The sequence below is a fragment of the Onychostoma macrolepis genome, chromosome 13 (genome assembly GCF_012432095.1).
Source record: "Onychostoma macrolepis isolate SWU-2019 chromosome 13, ASM1243209v1, whole genome shotgun sequence".
Classification (NCBI taxonomy): domain Eukaryota; kingdom Metazoa; phylum Chordata; class Actinopteri; order Cypriniformes; family Cyprinidae; genus Onychostoma; species Onychostoma macrolepis.
Genome location: NC_081167.1, coordinates 16525391 through 16543872, shown reverse-complemented (window position 1 = coordinate 16543872; position 18482 = coordinate 16525391). Strand labels below are relative to the sequence as shown.

The following is an 18482-nucleotide window of genomic DNA, read 5'->3' as shown; positions in this document are numbered from 1 at the left end:
TTTTAACATTTTACAAAACATTTTCAAAAGTCTTATACCTTCATGAATTACCAGTAAAGAGCCCCTCTTGATTACTGCGGTTAGAAGAAAGTCTTTCCACACCACATAGATAACATAATGGATATCACTTTAATTACTTTATTTGTCATGTATACAGTAAACACGTTAAAACCTAAGTGTTCTTTCATAAGATGCTTTTAACCCATGTCTGAAATATCCTCAGATAATAATTCAACAAAACAAACAAAACATAATATGCAAAATCTTGTACAACAATTTGTGATGAACTCTCTTGTGTGACGCTGATCATCTTTGGACAAAAACATGGTTGAAAATGTGACGTAAAAAGGGAATACAATTATTGATTATAATTTTCCCACTGATGAATGATCTCATTCATTCTTAACCGCTAATACCTGGTGTGAAGATTTCTGTTGCCATCACTGCCAAATCCAAAATATAAAAAAAGACTGTGCTGGTATACGTCTGACCAAACACATTTTCATGGGACCTGTGACTAAAGATTTATGCTTTTATCATCCTCAACATTATTCTGCCTTTCAATCTGTCTGTTGTAAACCTTTACTTGGGGCCTCACAGAATTCTTAAGATTTGAAAAAGTGAAGCTGAAGTGCATTATTTGAACATGACCGATTTCATTGGCGGACCTCACACCTTTCCAAACATTCACAGTGAGCCTTTAAAGTGCAGATGCTGAACTACCATATTTAATAATAATAATAATAATAATAATAATAAAAAAAAAAAAAAACTCAACCACCTAAAATCAAAGTACAATCAGCCCATACAGAGAACTATGAAGTACGTAAATAAATACATTTCTGGAGTTACATTGTTACATTGCCTGAATTTAGTTTGCATGTTCTTGGTTCTGCATCAAATAAAAATGCATCCTCAAAATATATAGAGTTGCTACAAGACTGCAAAATGTGATTTTAAATGAATTCAGATACTGACAAAGAAGTTACTTTATGATTAACAAATCATACAAGTCAACACAACCCCGAACCAGTGATGATGAATAAATGTATTTAAAAGAATGACTTGTTACTTCCTGTCACAGAGTTCACCATAACTCTACAAACGCTGTGATTTAGCAACCAGAGATTCGTATTTAGTCCAGCTCCAGTCTTGAGCCTGTGTGAAAGAAAAAAGCAGAGAGTGTTACTGCAGCAAATATGCGCGGTCATATCATATACAGAATTTCTATGAATTTCATATTAAACCTACAAAAAGCACTTACCATGATGCTCTCTGATTTCTCCTCAGTGGTTTCTTGCAGTAAACTGGTAAGCTGACTCAAATAGCGCTGGTTCTCCTCAAGTAAATGATTGACTGAATCTCTGAAAACAAACACTCGTGATCACATACGCTGATCAACTCAACTTGAAACCTATGAGGTGGTGTTAGTATCACTACTAGTAGGCCGCTCACTAAGGTTTGGAAGAGAAATTTACCCCTCGTGTGGCACTTGAAGAGACATGGGCAGGCGAGAGGAGCACTGGGCTTGAGTCTGGTTCCATGTTGACAGCGAGGAGGGCATCTCTCCACTCTGACTCGCAGAGCTTCGCGTGGTGTTTTGTGCCTAAACACAAACACATTCAATCACAATTGTTGCTTGAGCTAAAAAAAAAAAAAAAGCCTCGCACACAAGAGGCATTTTAGAAATGCTTTGAATGTAGCTCAACCAGTCAGAATTTAAAAGTCAGAAGTATTCATTTGACAGTATTAGTTTTGCTTTGAGTTTTCAACTTACTTAATTTCCAACGTTTTTACAGTAATGAATGCGATGTATCATTTATTTGTTTTGAATAATTTTACACTACCGTTCAAAAGATTAGGGTTAAATATATATGTGCTGTCAATCGATTAAAACATTTAATCGCGTTAACCACAGTCGTGGACTGTGATTAAACGCAAATTTAAAATACTAGGATTTACCTGTAAATGTGTTGAAAAAGAAATGCATAACAAACTAGTTTAAGGAAGCAGAATCTTTCACACCTCCGCCAGGTATGAGACATAATCCTTATTATTCTTTTATCATTATTCTTTTGTTTTTATTCAGCCATTATCAGCCTTTAAACTGGCAATAAAACGTTTACCAAGCCACATCGCTATTATCAAAAGTATTTCTAAATAAATACAACAAAACATTTTCTTGCGACCTTACGTGAAGTATTATGACAAAATGCATTATGAAGAAGAATTGGACCCGTTCTGCAGGTGCATTAAAGCTAACATTAGCATCATGCTACATAAGACAATTTATGAGATTAATAGTACACTTCTACTCAGAACTCACTTCAAACCACCATCGAGTGTTTATAGTAACTTCCTTTTGCGATCACATGTGGAATCACTGGTTCACTGTACCCTCATCACACAATAACTTTCCGCACTGTGATGACGGGAAGAAGTTTGGATCAAACCTTATCAAACGATTAATCTGCGTTAAAAAAATATTAACGCGTTAAATTTTTTTGATTAATCGCATGCGTTAACGCATTAACGTTGACACCCCTAATAAATATATATATATATCTTTTTTTAATCTGTTCATCTCTGCTCAAATGTTCACCAAGGCTGCATTTATTTAATCAAATACACAGTAAAACAGTACTATTTTGAAATATTTTGACAGCTTTCTATTTTAATGTTTTAAAATGTAATTCATTCCTGTGATGGCGAAGTCTTCAGTGTCACATAATCCTTCAGAAATCATTCTAATATGCTGATTTGGTGCTCAAGAAACATTTCTTTTTATTATTATGAACGTTGAAAACAGTTGTGCTTTTTTTATATTTTTGTGAAAATCATAATACATTTATTTGGAATTCTTCGATAAATAGAAAGTTCCATAGAACAGCATTTATTTTGAAATAGGAATCTTTTGTAACTATGTAAAAGTCTGTCACTTTTGATCAACTTGATGCATCCTTGCTAAATAAAAGTATGAATTTCTTTAAAAAAAAATCTGACCTTTTTGAGAAGAAGTTTCTGTCTATTTGCCTTTTGGTTCATGTTTATCAAGTTCCAAATAGATGGAATGATCAGATAATGGCCATCACGCCCACCCCTAATACACACTAAACCATTACGATGGAAAGTCCATGATTATGTGCATATTATGAGCATATCTGGCCCTGAGACATTAGAAGCATGTGACTCACACAGGCAATCTTCAGTAAATGCCAGAACTCTCTCTGTCTCTTGATCTGCATCTGCATGACAGTGCTGTCTGCCTCCTTAATGCTCTCCAGTGTCCTCTCAATTTTAGGGAAGAGGTCGATGATCTTCTGCTTACTCAGAAGGATTTTACTGCAAATAAGACAACAGCAATGCTGGATTTCATCCATAAAATGCAACAGCAGCATTCAATTATGAACTAGTTGCAGTTTGAACAGCAAAAAATGAACCATCACAATCCTCTTTGATTGTGAACAAAAGCTTTTTACCTGAGGTGTGCATATAGATCCCGCAGTACCCGGTCCTGATTCTGGACAGTCTGTACAATGACCTTCACCATCTCAGAGCTGTCACTGTAGCCGTGCTGGGGGTCTGGCACTAAGGGAAATGAAGAACACTATAGCCTGACCCCAAAAACTTATATAACAGTAAGAATATGTAAGGAAATTTTGTCTACACAGATAAATAACCCAATGTCTTGGAATGGGACATGGGGCAAATGAGCACGCAAGATGAGATTGTACTTACTTTTACATTTTGCCTTCAATTGTCTGTAGAGTTCAATTGCTCTGTCTTGCCTGTGATTAGACATGATTTCAATACAAAAGGTTTAAGGGGCATCTCTGCTGAGAAAGTTTAGACAGTACTGCTGAAAGAATGAACTTACAGTTGCTCCATGACGTCTCCTTGTCGACGAGCATAAGGACTTCTCTGAAGCTCAACAATTTCTGAGTGCAAAGCCATTATTTCCTCATCCAGGTGGCCGATCTCTGCCACCTGCAAAAGCAAACAAAACCTCTAAGTTGTTGCTAAAACAATGCCACCCCACGTCAAAAATTTATATATACTACTGTTCAAAAGTTAAGGGTCAGTAAATAATACTTTTAAAAAGGATGTACTGCACTGATCAAAAGTGACAATCAGGACTTTATAATGTTACAAAATAATTCTATTTCAAATAAATTCATTAAAGAATCCTGAAAAAATAAATAAATAAAAACATTCCACAAAATATTTATAATGCACATTTCGTTTCCAAAATTCAAAATAATAAATGTTTTTGAGCACTAAATCAGCATATTAGAATGATCATGTGACACTGAAGGCTGGAGTAAAGCTTTGCCATCAAAGGAATAAATTACATTTTAAATCAGAATAAGAACCGAAAACATTTATTTGAAATTACAATAAAATTTCAAAATACTACTGTTTTTACTGTATTTTTAATTAAATGAATGCAGCCTTGTTGAGCATAAGAGAGCTCTTAAAATCTTACTGAACATCAACATTTGAACAATAGTGTGCTACATTATGTGACATGAAGAATACTTAGATGAGCAGTTAGATTTCAAAACAAATGTTTGTAATTTATCATTTACGTATATGTAAAATGTATAATTTATCCACAGCACCTGTACAAACGCAGCAGCCTTCTCTTCATTGTCCTGCCAAGCCTTCAGCATTTTTTCAGAGGCTTCAGAAAGAAAAAAGTCATTTTAAATAATCATCACTAATGCAATAATAAATTTCTGACAATTCAAGGAAATCTAGCACATTAAAACGTACATATGCCGTACTGCATCTGATCACTGTATTTCTCCAAGTCATACTGTATGCTGCTCTTAAAAAAGTCAAGCTTTGCTTTGAGCTGCTGCGAAAAGGAAAACATCATGTTCTTATATCTCGTAAGGTTGGTGTTGTAGCGGAGAAGGCTCAACCTACAAATACAAAAAAACAAAACAACATTGACTTATGAGTGGAAAAGTCCCAAAACACAAGTTATATACATTAATGAGCATGGTAATATACTGGACGTACATGGCTGCACGTTGGCCCTGGAAGAGGCGGCTGTAGTCTTCTCTGAGGCCACAAATGTAGCTTACTGCCTCACCCCAAACCTTTTTAAGGGCACTCAGAGGGAGCTGAGTTTTGGTTTCCCGCACTGAAACAGAGAAATGAAATGGGTGGAGACTTTGAAGTTCTTTGGGAAACTCAATAAATGTTCAAATCTCACACAAAGTATACAAAGCACACCCCCCAAGCATATTTAAATAAACTAACCATCCATAGAATTGGCACATAAATCAATCAATTCAATTTCTTACCGATAAAGTTCACACTCTCAGGAAGTGTTCTAGCTGTTAGAGGTCCTGAGTACTTGGTCAAACTCTTGTCAAACAGATATACAATGTAGCTGTCCCATCCTCTCTGATGATTAAAAAAAGGAATAATAAACTGCTGGTGATTTACTAAAATGAGCATGGAAAATTAAGAACGCATTCAAGAGGCCAAAAAATACTTACTACTCCATCTAACACACACTGTGCAGCAGGTTTCCTGGGATCTAACATGACTCCTGTTTCTTGCAGAAGCTCTTGATTCAAAAGTTCAATGTTGGTCTCGGTCTCAATCTTGTGTTGCAGAGAAAGAAGCCCTTCATCTGGGCTAAGCAGAAATGAGTGAACCTGGGTCGTTGTCATGTTTAAGATGTGCACAACCTACAAAAAAAAAAAACCATTTCAGCTCATTTTTCTTTGCCCATTTTGCATTATTACAGAAGAAAGCCTACATTTATTGCCTAAAAATGTAACATTTTAATGAAATGATTCAATAATGCCAATGTCAAACCTTCATGTTCAGTATTTGATCTAGAAGAGAAAAGCATTGGGGCTGTTTTGTTTCTGGATTCAATCCTCCTCCCCTCTGTACTGGGTCCCACTTTAGCATCAGCTGTAGCAGCCCCTCTAAGGGCTCCAGTAGTGTCCTGCAGTACCAAAAACAACTAGTCAACTCAGAGACCCAGAATAAATATAGTAACAAAAATGATGGTGGTTTTTGGTCTGTATAAAGGCTACCTGCTCAGATTGTTGGGGTAAGGAAGGCGGGTGGAAAAGCGGACTTCACCATTCATGTCTTCTACAGCCATTATGTCCTTAGGACCCTTGTTTCGCACTTTGCTTGTCCTAGTAAAAGAAAATACATTGTATTCCATGTGAAGGTAAGATACAAGCATTGTGGCATAATTAATATGTAGGTTATCAAGGCATATACCACTGCACAGGCTGAAGATTATGAAGAAACGGTCGAAATCCACAGCAGCACTCAAAGATCATGGTGCCAAAGCTCCAATAGTCCACAGTGACTGTGTACGACTTGCCTTCAAACAGCTCTGGAGCCTGAAACATTCAAAATGTCTCATGACCCTTCAGAAATCATTATAATATGCTGATATGGTGCTTAATAAACATTTCTTATTATTATCAGTGTTGAAAACAACTGTGCTGCTTAATGTTTTTTATAGAAAGCATAATACATTTTTTTCTGGATTCTTGATGAATATAAAGTTCAATAGCATGCAACTGAAATATACTTTTTGTAAGATTTTAAATGTCTTTACTTTTACTTTTGTTTAAATTTAAAGGGATAGTTCAGCAAAAAATGTTAATTCTGTCATCATTTACTCACCTCCAAGTTGACAGTAGCCACTAACTTCCATAGTATAGAGAAGAAGAAAAAAGTACTATGAAAGTCAATGGCTACCATCAACTAACATTACCAACAGTCATCAATATATCCATCTTCTTTTGTGTTCAAAAAACTCATACAGGTTTAAAACAAGTAGAGGGTGAGTAAATGATGACAGAATCCCTTTAAAGCATCATTACTAAAGAAAAGCATTAATTTATTTCAACAACAACAAAACAAATATCCTGTACCCATAGGCGGAGCATGTGTTAGGCTTAGCCTTCCCCTGGCCATGGGGACTTGGGGCAAAATGCCACTAAATTGGACAAAAATGCACCTGCACAAACAAATTAAATCTATTACGCCTGTTGATGATAAAGTGAAAATTAATAGACAGTGTCGATTTTGGCATTAAATTAAGATCTGCTCATGTTGCACCTTATTTCATTTTTGGGCATTTTAACCAATCTCACACAATTCTGTTGAGCTTAGGAATGCAATGGCCAATCAGAGGCGTTCAGATGAGTCATCGCTGAAACACATCAGTTTTGAGTGCGTGCACGTTCTCTGACTGAATTCTGGACTCTTGCGAATTCTCTCATCATAAACAAAACGCAGATGTACGTACAATGTAAGTAAGAGATTCATTTCACAGTGTATACAGCTTCAGCGATTATAACGATAGTTCTGTTTTTTTGAGAGTGCTTAAACTTGCGATAGATCAAAGTTAGTGATAATGTCACTTTCTATAGGCTATACCTATAATTTTATTCACTGTTTGAATAACCGTGGAAAGGATATATAATTAAACGTTATATAATGATCAATTTGCTTATTATAATGTTCTTATTAAATTGTAATCACGTTACATACAAATTCAGTCCCATTAAACATATTTTATTAGCCTACATGACACCTATGTCTGGTTCTTGCCTAAAAAGCCTTACCCTGGAGTTGGTTCACCCTCCGCCTATGACTGTACCCTAACTTTTGAACAGTAGTGTTATGTTGACTTGTTTTGATAATTGCTTTTTCTTATCGCTGATGAATGCAAAGACATACCAGATATTGTAAAGTCCCCACAAATGAAGTACATAGACTCCCCTGGTCTAGATCTTTGGCATAGCCAAGGTCGATTATTTTGTGGACAAGCTGCAGAGACATCAAAACAAGTTTGGTTGGAAAACGTATGTCAATATTGCAAAAATCGAACTACTGAATACAAAATACCTTTCCACTGATATCTTGTAGCACAATATTCTCTGGTTTGAGATCTCTGTGAATGATCTTATTCTCATGGAGGTACTGGATTCCAGAACCTGTAGGAAATAAAACAAGCTGTTTTACTTACCACCCTTATTGATTGATAATTAAAATACCGATAACAGTTTGGAAATGACACATTACCAACATCATTGAGTAGCGCCAACACCTCACTTTCTTTTAACCCACAACAATTTTCTGGTTTGCTGAGTAACTGCAAGATGCAATACAAGTACACAAAGAACGTAAATGAGTTAGTAAAAATGTCAACAGAGGGCACATAAGACATGATGCAAAGAAAAAGTACCTTTCTAAGGTCTCCCTTGGAACAGTATTCCATGGCTAAAAGCGGTAAATCGTTCAAGGCAATGTGCATCATCTCCTCAGGCACATCCTTTGCTGTAACCACATTAAGGTGCTTCAGCCTGAAAAGTTGAAGAAAAAAAAAAGATGAAAAACCCCCTCGTACGATATTGTTAATTATGTACATGTGTATGTGTGTGTGTGTGTACATACATGACCTATATTTTAATAAAAAAATAAGCCAAACATTTGATTACTATAAATTTACACACTTTTTCATAATTTGGATCTCTCGACTCCATCTGTCTTTGTTTTTTGCATTAAGTTCAAGGCGACAGAGCTTCACAGCAATCTTTTCCGAGGTTTCCTGCAAGAAATAATAATATTGAGGAAAACTCACGTTTTCTTTGTCTTTACAGCTAAGACAGCTAAGCAAAGAAAACAATGCATTCCCACATCAACAGAACTTAACAGTAACAAAGGCAGAGCATTACCTGATTTTGATACAGGTAGACATGTCCAAATCCTCCTGTCCCCAGCCTCTCCTTCATAAGCCATGACCCACAGACCTGATTCTGTCTGAAAGGAGGTTTCTCCATCTGCACACATCAGTAATACACCTCATCAGACATTTATAATGGCTGCTATCCACACTATGACAATTACTCGTGTTTGATCATCATGTAGGCCTTATAAAGAGGCTTCTTTACTGTAAATACCGTAGATGATGCGTAATAAGTGAGCTCTTTTTATCTATGGAGTAATATTTACTTAGATATGGTGACACAGCTAGCAGGCGAGCTAATCCAAAGTGTCAGCCGGTGATGACTTACCTTGCGTCAGTTTGTGTTTCTAGCTTGCTTGAACCGACCACATCTGATGTGGAAAATTGCGGGACCTGTTAAACAAGCGAATTAATCCATGGGAAACAACAAAGCTATCCATTTCATCCTAAAACGAGCATCGGATGTCAGATTTGCTAACTGGCTAACTAGCTACACGTAAACAACTCGATGTGAACTGTTAGCCTGCAGTCTCTTACACGCTTCAAATGTCAGCTTTCCATAACACCAGGCACGGTAAAACGAGGACCAGAGAGCACATGAATATCAAAACAACTAAAACTTGCTGTCCTAAATTGATGATTGGATACAGTAGCGCTGACTGGCGCACTGTTGTGATAGCTGTTGTTGACTGCGGCCACGCCAGTCAGCTGCTACTCCAGTCAAAAGCGAAACAATATACGCGCATGCGCGGTGCGTCAGGAGCCGCCTGGGTTTCATCAGCACTGATCTAGAATCAGTTGATCGTGTCCGATGCCATATAAAGAAAACCAAAACAAAGTTCTTGGAGCTGATCTCAAGTCAGCGTGGACGGCGAGGACCTTCAGAAAATGGTACCCGGTTGTTGTTAAAGTAACTCCAGTGACGCAAATTTGTTCAGGGCCCGTATTCACAAAACAGCTTAAGGCTAAAAGTAGCTCCTAACTCGCCGATTTAGGAGAAAATCTTAAAAATAGTGGGCGTGTCAGTCCTAAATGTAGAACTCCTAAATTTTTGCTCTAAGAATTTTAGCTCTAAAACTAGCTCCTAAATCTGTGAAACGTTAGGAGTAGTGAAGAAGAGGACTCCTAAATCACTAAAACCAAGCCACAAACTATCCTAAAATAGCTGTTGACGGCAATCTGCCTCAGAATATAAACATTTTAGAAACATCTGACGATAATGAGCTTTTAAAAAGGTATATCCTTTAGGGTTTGGAGGTTATTCCAACTCCAGATTTTCCTTTGATTATATCCTTTTCATTAACCGGTTGGGCAAGAAGTAACAGCTGTTCTTGCGTCCAGTTTGGTTTTCTTTTACGTTTGCATGTCTTTATATCAGCCATGATTATTCTACTCTGTTAATTAAAAAGCTGTTTATATGCATATCCGCTACGAGAAGCATACATGCAAGAGGCTGACATTTAGCTGAACATATACTTGTTTAATTAGTGCACTTAGCTTGCATTTTAAAATCTTTATTTGAATGTGCCAATTAACATTTTATTTTTAAACCTTTATTTGAATGTGGCAACATAATATTGCTCTACACTATTTCTATGAATACATTTCTGACAGAGACTATCAGCCAATCACTGTGTGCATAGTTAGAGTTAGAGGTCAACCCCGCACTTACTCTGAGCTTAAGACTTCTCTCTATTCCTTAGTAAAAGTTTGTCTCAGCACCTTTGTGAATAGGTTTTAAGAGAAAACTTTTAGCTAAAAACTTTTACTGCCACTTAGGAGAACTCTTAGTGGTAAGATAAAATGTTTTGTGAATACGGGCCCAGATCTTCAAATCATAATTCCTTGTGAACTCTCTGTAAGTGTTCTATATGAATCTTTGGACAAATGGTTCATAAAAACTAAAATAAAATAAGATAAAAATGGAATTTCTTTCTTATATCTCTTTTTACAGCGAAGAGAAAAGTGAAATGTGTCTCAAACTCATACACTGACAATATGTTCTTAGGAAACGATGTGTGTCTGTGTCTTTTTTTTTAAGACCGCTGTCTCTACTTTGTATCTTTGACAGTGAAGCGATGCTCTGCTACTCTGCTTTCTATTTAGGGCCTAATAGCATTCCAGTTTATTTTGACTTTTACTCATGTTTATCCAATGAACAAAATATGTATTTTTGCATTTATTCTTATTTGGTTTTGTTCACCACTGCCTCACTTCACACTTCTGAGTAATAGATGAATCATTTTGAGAAAGAATGAGTAATTCTGTTCTTTTATTAATTTTTATTCTTCACATCCGTGTTTCATAGATGTGTCTTTGTTGTGTATTCCTAAAACTGCCAGTAAAGTATAACTGTTTGTTTTTTTATTTATATATATATTTTAAATGTATATATTTTTATTTATATTAAAAACATATATTCAGATGTTATTTTGTATTTATAATAGACAGACATGGAAACAGATCTAAAACTAATCTGTAAAGTCAACATGTGGCTTACTTGACCCACTGTGATGTGATAAGGCTAAGCATGAGTAAATATTAACACTAATGTCCAGGAGATGGTGCTCAAGACTTTAAAATGCATGTACAAATCCATCTCATCAGTAACACTGGACAGTTGACCTATCTAAATATATATATATATATTATTTTTTTTAATAAACCTAATTTTGTTTTAAAATAATTTTAAATTAAATATTCTAATGGAATATGTGACCCTGGATGACAAAACCAGTCTTAAGTGTAAATTTTTCGATATCTGAATAAATAAGCTTTCCATTGATGTATGGTCCGTTAGGATCGGACAATATTTGGCTGAGATACAACTATATGAATATCTGGAATCTGAGGGTGCAAAAAAATCTAAATATTGAGAAAATCGCCTTTAAAATTGTCCAAATTAAGTTCTTAGCAATGCATATTACTAATCAAAAATTAAGTTTTGATACATTTACGGTAAGAAATTTACAAAATATCTTCATGGAACATGATCTTTACTTAATATTATAATGATTTTTGGCATAAAAGAAAAATCGATAATTTTGACCCATACAATGTATTTTTGGCTATTGCTACAAATATACCCCAGCGACTTAAAAATGGTTTTGTGGTCCAAGGTCACATGTCTTTTTCTTTATTAAGGAAGTTGAGCAATAAAGGCTGCATCAGCCGGTCGGTCAAGTAGTGATATAATCTCTTCTATGTCAAATATGATATGTCTGCATATTTTCTAAATGGATGTCATATTTACACTAATTTAAAAAAATAACAAATAAAAATCTTAATGATTAAATAAATGCCCATCTGGTGATGAATATGAAGTATGCATGCATATGAATTTAATTACAGTGTTTGCAAGACAGAGCTGTAGCCTATATCTCAGACCCTGACACAAAGTATTATAGCTCTGTAATGAATTCAGCCCAAACTGTTTAACATATAATTTGAGTCCATTTACACTTTATTATTTTTAAGAAATTTAAGATTAAACTTTCTGAAAAGGCAACGTCATGCTTTCTACAAAAGAAGTCACTTACACTTCATGGACAGCATCATAAAAGGTGATGCAAATATATAACTGATGCATAATATCTTATCATCACAGAAGCCAAACATCAGCAACACTGGAAGTTCGGTAGTGTGTTGAACAGGAAATGCATGTCTGCACATTTCTTAAAGTGACATCATCTCCTCTGGCTCTCTCATCCATGAAACCCCCCTCATTTATCATGTATAGATATCACAGGATGAAATTCAGGTAAAACCGAGGAGTATAACACTTTGATTAATCGTCTGAGATTGAGAAAAATGTTATAGAGTGATTTTAAAAAAAAATCAAGACATTACAAAAATGTAATGTCACATAAAAGCCCAGGATTTCAACTTTATAATAAATTAGACATGCAAACTGTGGCACGCATGTGGGCAGAGAGTAATAACATATGTGAATGCTTCCGGATGTTAGGAAAGAATGAAGAAATGTGATTTCATCATGTCACATTACTCTGTGATTTTAAAAATAGATTGTTAAAATTGACCGACAGCAATGAATCACTTATAGACATAGATGTATGTGACAAGAACAACATACATCTGTTTTGATATCTAATTAATCTGAAGATCCAGTTTTTTTAATATTAACTATACTTCAACAACATATTAACCCTTACAAGTTACCCATTTTTACTAGTCACAGAAAACACTACTTTGTGATCACTTATTTTTTAATTCTCAAAGCATGTTGTGAAATAGCCACTGCAATATAAAAACCACAGCGATTGTCACAGCGAGTCCCTATTAGGAAGATTTTCTCTTCACAGTATTTTATGTGTTAGAAAAAGGGAAGAGATCTTGAGTAATTTAGAATGAGTCACAGTATGAGGTTCCGCGAAAAGCATAGCCAGCTATCTCATTGTTTAGTGCACAGCACATGTGCCAGTTTGCCTGAGGCCAGGCCCCCCTTAGCCAATCACAGCCTCGTCACTATAAAGTGAGGAACACTAACAGGCACATGACAGCAAGTGCTCAGGAAGCCCAGTGCAGCTCTACACTGGAACATCTGCAAGCAAATAAGCAAATCAACTACTATTAGTAAGGTAAGCACCGAATACACTTTTTCTGGATCAGCTTTGCTTTCATTCTTTTACATTTGCATACTGTGCCTTTATAGCTATTTTTTATTGTCTTGATTTATACATATTGCATGTGGGAATATGAATGAATTAGAATTACATTTAAATATGTTTATCCTCCCCTTTTCACATAAAAAACAATGCCGATTTTGGGTTCCAAAAAGAACATTTCAATGAAAAGTTCTTAAAAGAACTATTTTTGTCTTAGTGTGAGGAATAATTTAATAATTTAAAGAATATTTTCCATTGCAAAGGACTTTTAGCCCAATGGAAACAATGGATGTTTAAGGTTTTCTATGTAACTTTTATTTTTACGACTGTAAGTGCACTAGTAAAACATTTTTTAACCACACTTAAGGATACAAATATAATGAGAATTTATTCAAAGGTACTTTAGGAGTAGTTTCAAAAGTGATCGATGAACTATGAAAATGAATAGAATCAAGGGATTGTATGAAAAAATGTATCAATGGTGTTGTTCTGACGATTTGTGCTACCCTGTCAGATTTTGCTACCTCCCATTAAAACAACTGGCAGCATAATTCGACAGTGACAAATGCTACCTATCAGATTTTGCTTCCAGATGTTAATGTGGTGTGAGGCTTTGTTAACATGTATGTACACCTACCCTTGCAGTATTAAAAATACAGTGTTGGGAGCATAATCTGACAGGTTGCATTATTTGTTAGAACACTGGGCTTATAGTACCATTATATGCATGCTTGCTTGTAATCAGTGCTTACAAATTCATATGATTTTCTTGGCAATGCTTGCTTATTCATTTGTCAACTGTAAAAATGTTCATGTTAACTTGAACTCACCCTGTTTGTGGTGAGAGAGCACGTGCCTTCTCTGTTAAAGACGTGTCTTATGAATATATATCTCACTTCTTCAAAATGTTTTTAGGATTGCCAAAAAAGGAAAACATTGGTTTGCAGTCAAGATGAAGTGTATACTTAGGATATTACTCTTGTCATGCGCCCTGTACTTTACTGAAGCCGTAAGTGAAAATTCTTACTTCCTATGAAAGATCTTTAAATATAATTAACCTTTTTACCCACACAGCTAATATTAATATTTCTGTTTTTAGACTAAAAGCCCTCGGAAAATATACACTTCTACTCGAGTAAAGGGTAAATATCTCACAAAAATTCTCACATTATTAAAGTGTTCCATGCTATTACGGTTGTAGTTTTAGTATGTATGTAGTTTAGTAGTATGTGTAAGTGAATGTACAGTATAGATTTAATCATGACTTTTCTCTTCTCAGATAAGTGCATACTTGATGGAAGCGAGGAGAGCAAAAACAAAGTGTCGGTGACAGTCAGTGGACGGATATGTCTACCATGGAATTCATTATCAAGGAAAAACTCCTCCTTCAGGAACTGCTTTCATAACTACTGCAGGTATTCTATATTTATATTCATATTTTCTGTTGCCCATTAATGGATAGTGAAAACTGAGATTATTTTGACACTATATTGTGGGATTTCTAAAAAGTCTAAGAACTCTGGATTTTGCTGTTTTAGGAATCCAGATAACAAGATTCAGCCATGGTGCATTGTAAGGAAAAGAAACCGTTATGTACAGGAATACTGTGACATTCCCCACAGGGAAATTAAACCAAGTAAGCAGAAGTCCCATCTCTTTTGATCATTTAAGTCATGGGAAATATTGATTGCAGTTTGACTAATATGACTTAAATTTGCTTATGCAGCCACCACGAGTCCACCCACATCTGACCCATCAAAGCAGGACACAGGTAAAATTATGACTGATTTACTTTTTATCACCCATTCTAAACCAAAATCCCCAACTAGGATCTGTTTACAAAGCCTAGAAAATGACCTCTCCTCACAGACTTCATTTTTCTGATGTTTCTTCATTATTCAGAATCAACGTGTGGGGAGCGACGCTTGAAGCCCCTTACAAAGATAATAGGAGGATCAAGGTCAACTGATGAGTCACAGCCTTGGATTGCAGCTATCTTCAAAGGAGAGGGATTCGTTTGTGGAGGAACTCTTATTGCTCCATGCTGGATCCTCACTGCAGCCCACTGCTTCCCTGACGGGTATGTCAACCTGTTGTTAATGGAAAAATCTGACCTTCTATACAAGTAATCAGCCAATGCACAGTCTGCTCCGGGTTCTGGGTCTTTTATCACCCTGTCAGCTTTATTTTGCAATAATGACTTGCTGACACCACATTATCCTGCTTATTACTCAGCTTCCACTAAGAAAAAATAGTCCACTACAGCATACAAAACAATCAGCTTATCAACAAGACGAACACTTCAACAATATTACAGTAATAGTAATAATAAAGTTCTCTAAGGTCATTTTCACTAATATCGTTAAATAAGTTGCAAGATGGTGCCAAATTGATGGAAAACAAATAAACAAACAACTTTTAAACAGTCTAGGTGGTAACTTGGTAACATTTTGGTAATAATGCCACAATTTGTGGGTAGCCAAATGCAAATTAAGTTATTATCCAGACCACTGAATCCTGCGATCAGAATCAAGTATTCCAAAGGGCCGTGTAATAAAACAGCTTAATGCAGTTGATGTAGAGTCATTGCGTTGTGGTATAAAATGTCATATAATTTTACTGTTTCTTTGCTTTAAACAGTAAGAAAACACGCATGATGAGATACTCTGTCTATCTGGGAAAGAATGCCATCAATGAAACCGACAATGTCAAAGAGCAGCAGTTCAACGTGAGCAAACTTGTAGTCCATGAGAACTATGATTACACAGCTGAAGACTTTAATAACGACATTGGTATGTTTGCTTTATATTTGATTATTCCAGCAATTAAAAGAAGAGTGCATGAATAATAAGTAGTGCAAATTCCCTTCCTTTAGCTCTTCTGAGGATAGAGGACAGCAGTGGACAATGTGCAGTGAGGACAGACTCTGTGAGAACCGCATGTCTTCCCCCTTTCCAGCAGATGCTTCCCACAGGATTCTACTGTGAGATTGCTGGCTATGGAAGACATCAAAAGGGTAAGATGACACACACTGTGTGCTAAGCTAGATAGTGTATCAGAGAACAATAACAATGATCATTTTCCAACGACAACAAGATATGAGGGCAACATGGTGCGTCCACAAAGTTGATCTACGATATGAAATATAACAAACTTGGATATCCTAGGATTATGACATGCCATACTGTACTGGATCTCTAAAAATCTAGCAGAGAATGTAGCTGGACATTTTAGTAATCAAGACATTTTGTCACTTTGGACGTCAATGTTGAATGGCAGGACTAGAACTGTAATATGTGAGATAAACATAAAGGTCATCATTGTTTTTTATCTGTTTTTTAAGGTGGCTTTGAGTACTCTCGATATCTGAAACAGGCTCAAGTGAGGCTTATTTCCCAGAATGCTTGCCAGAACAAGTATTACAGCAAGGATGAGGTCAATAAAAACATGTTCTGCGCAGCTGGTAGAGACTGGGAGGAAGATGCTTGCCAGGTAAACCAGATGTTTTCAGTGATGATTGATAAATACGTCATTTGGCCTAGGCAAGTGAAAATATCTTCATAAAACTGTAAGAAATACATATCTGAATGTGTTTTTTTTTCTGCTTTCAGGGCGACTCAGGAGGGCCTCTGGTGTGTGAAGTACAAAACACCATGTTCCTATTCGGTGTCATTAGCTGGGGAAAAGAGTGTGCAAAAAGGTCGAACCCAGGAGTTTACACAAAAGTCACCAATTATAATAACTGGATCTCACTGCATACTGGTTTACCCAAATATACAGCAGGCTCCAGGTATCCACAAAAGGATTAATTATGACAGGGTCAATTTACAATAGAAATGTGAGCATTGCTCAGATGCTTAGCCACTCAGGATAATGTTATATTCTGAATATGTGCAGAATATGTGCCAATTATTTATACCATTTAGATTATATATGGCAGCTACTGTAATCAATAGGAAACATCTTTGATAGTGTTATAATGTTCCTGATTTACTGAATAGTGATACCAGTGTCTAGGTGTGTAAAGGATACATAGAATGAGTTCCTTTGTTCAATTTTTGAGAACTGTAAATAATATATTTTATCTTTTTATACCTTTCTAAACAAGTTGATCTAAAATTACTGATGTTAATGACATGGACATTGGTCCAGTTTGTGGCAGTAACTATATATATAAAGAAGGAGTAGTGTTCCAGAATTTTAGATTTTTACATTTATTTAAAATCTGTTTTATTAATTATTTTTTATTGTTACTTTTTATTATACACTATTTAATATTTAATTTATTGCAAGGACGTATATATGACAAATGTATTTATTTATTTTTTACATACATAGCTCTGATTGTAAAACAGCCATGTACTTTAATACAAAATGATCATTCTTTCCATTTTTATGATACACCGTTGTATTAATGCACCATTTTATTTAACATTAAACTTGCTTTAAATCTCTTCACGTTTTAATTTCATTCATTCATTTTGCATCATAAATATTTATTTAAATTGCAACCAACTGATGAATTCTCACTATCATTTTTTCATTCTTTTTAACCATTTATTGACCAGTTCATCTATTATTCATCTATTCTTTCATCTATTAGTCTCAATGATGTGCAATAATTTTTCAAAAATTATTCAGATATAAGCATGGTCTAGCAGTAAGTGCACATCTGCCTCCTTAAAGGGATAGTTCACATAAAAATAAAACATTTATCATCAGTTACTAACCCTCTTCCAAACATGGAACACAAAAGAAGATATTTTGAGAAATAGCAGTGGGGTTTTTTTTTTTTGTCCATACAATGGAAGTCAATGGGCAACAATGCTGTTTCACTCATTCAGGTTTAAAATAACTTTTTTTTTTTTTTTTTTGTGGAAACTATCCCTTTAAACATTCTTGTCCCATTAAACTAATTGTAATTAAATATTGTATGGTAAAATTATTGAAACAAAAGGTCAACATGTTCCTCTTTTTCCTGGTCAATAATGATGGAGATGTCCTTTTTATAGCCAAGATTTAAAGCATGAGTATATACAGAAATTGACTGTTAAAATAAACCTATCTTGAGAAATATTTAAGTTAAGGCTGAAATCTAAACAGATTTTAAA

General features: G+C 35.3%; 2 protein-coding genes across 3 annotated transcripts; one reads left to right on the top strand and one right to left on the bottom strand.

Annotated features, from left to right (window-relative positions):
- Positions 1-110: 110 nt before the first annotated feature.
- chuk (component of inhibitor of nuclear factor kappa B kinase complex) lies at positions 111-9480 on the bottom strand. Its single transcript, XM_058796542.1, has 23 exons — positions 9284-9480; positions 9075-9139; positions 8736-8840; positions 8514-8608; positions 8246-8363; positions 8083-8152; positions 7906-7994; positions 7738-7827; positions 6262-6386; positions 6066-6173; positions 5839-5974; positions 5514-5708; positions 5316-5418; positions 5029-5152; positions 4777-4928; positions 4623-4684; positions 3878-3987; positions 3739-3788; positions 3480-3588; positions 3195-3342; positions 1479-1606; positions 1265-1364; positions 111-1158 (listed from the first exon to the last, which is right to left on the bottom strand). The coding sequence occupies exons 3-23, from the start codon at positions 8838-8840 to the stop codon at positions 1099-1101; spliced, it is 2277 nt and encodes a 758-aa protein (XP_058652525.1). The 5' UTR covers positions 9075-9139; positions 9284-9480; the 3' UTR covers positions 111-1098.
- Positions 9481-13242: 3762 nt separating this feature from the next.
- plaua (plasminogen activator, urokinase a) lies at positions 13243-17826 on the top strand. Of its 2 annotated transcripts, none has more exons than XM_058796289.1 (11): positions 13243-13344; positions 14287-14380; positions 14471-14513; positions 14651-14786; positions 14910-15007; positions 15098-15142; positions 15274-15451; positions 16012-16163; positions 16247-16387; positions 16715-16863; positions 16983-17826. In XM_058796289.1, exons 2-11 carry the CDS (start codon positions 14324-14326, stop codon positions 17178-17180), a joined length of 1197 nt encoding a protein of 398 aa, XP_058652272.1. In that variant the 5' UTR covers positions 13243-13344; positions 14287-14323; the 3' UTR covers positions 17181-17826. The 2 variants fall into 2 exon arrangements, with proteins under 2 accessions (XP_058652272.1, XP_058652273.1); XM_058796290.1 differs by having other exon boundaries at positions 13291-13339.
- The last annotated feature ends 656 nt before the right edge of the window (positions 17827-18482 follow it).

Bases quoted from the DNA above. Each gene is read 5' to 3' on its own strand.
- plaua (XM_058796289.1), top strand. From the start codon at position 14,324: ATGAAGTGTATACTTAGGATATTACTCTTGTCATGCGCCCTGTACTTT. The intron at 16,164-16,246 runs GTATGTTTGCTT...CCCTTCCTTTAG, and splicing joins AGACTTTAATAACGACATTG to CTCTTCTGAGGATAGAGGAC. The intron at 16,864-16,982 runs GTAAACCAGATG...TTCTGCTTTCAG, and splicing joins GGGAGGAAGATGCTTGCCAG to GGCGACTCAGGAGGGCCTCT.
- chuk (XM_058796542.1), bottom strand. From the start codon at position 8,840: ATGGAGAAACCTCCTTTCAGACAGAATCAGGTCTGTGGGTCATGGCTT. The intron at 8,153-8,245 runs GTACTTTTTCTT...TGCATCTTGCAG, and splicing joins CCAAGGGAGACCTTAGAAAG to TTACTCAGCAAACCAGAAAA. The intron at 4,685-4,776 runs GTACGTTTTAAT...TTCTTTCTGAAG, and splicing joins TCAGATGCAGTACGGCATAT to CCTCTGAAAAAATGCTGAAG.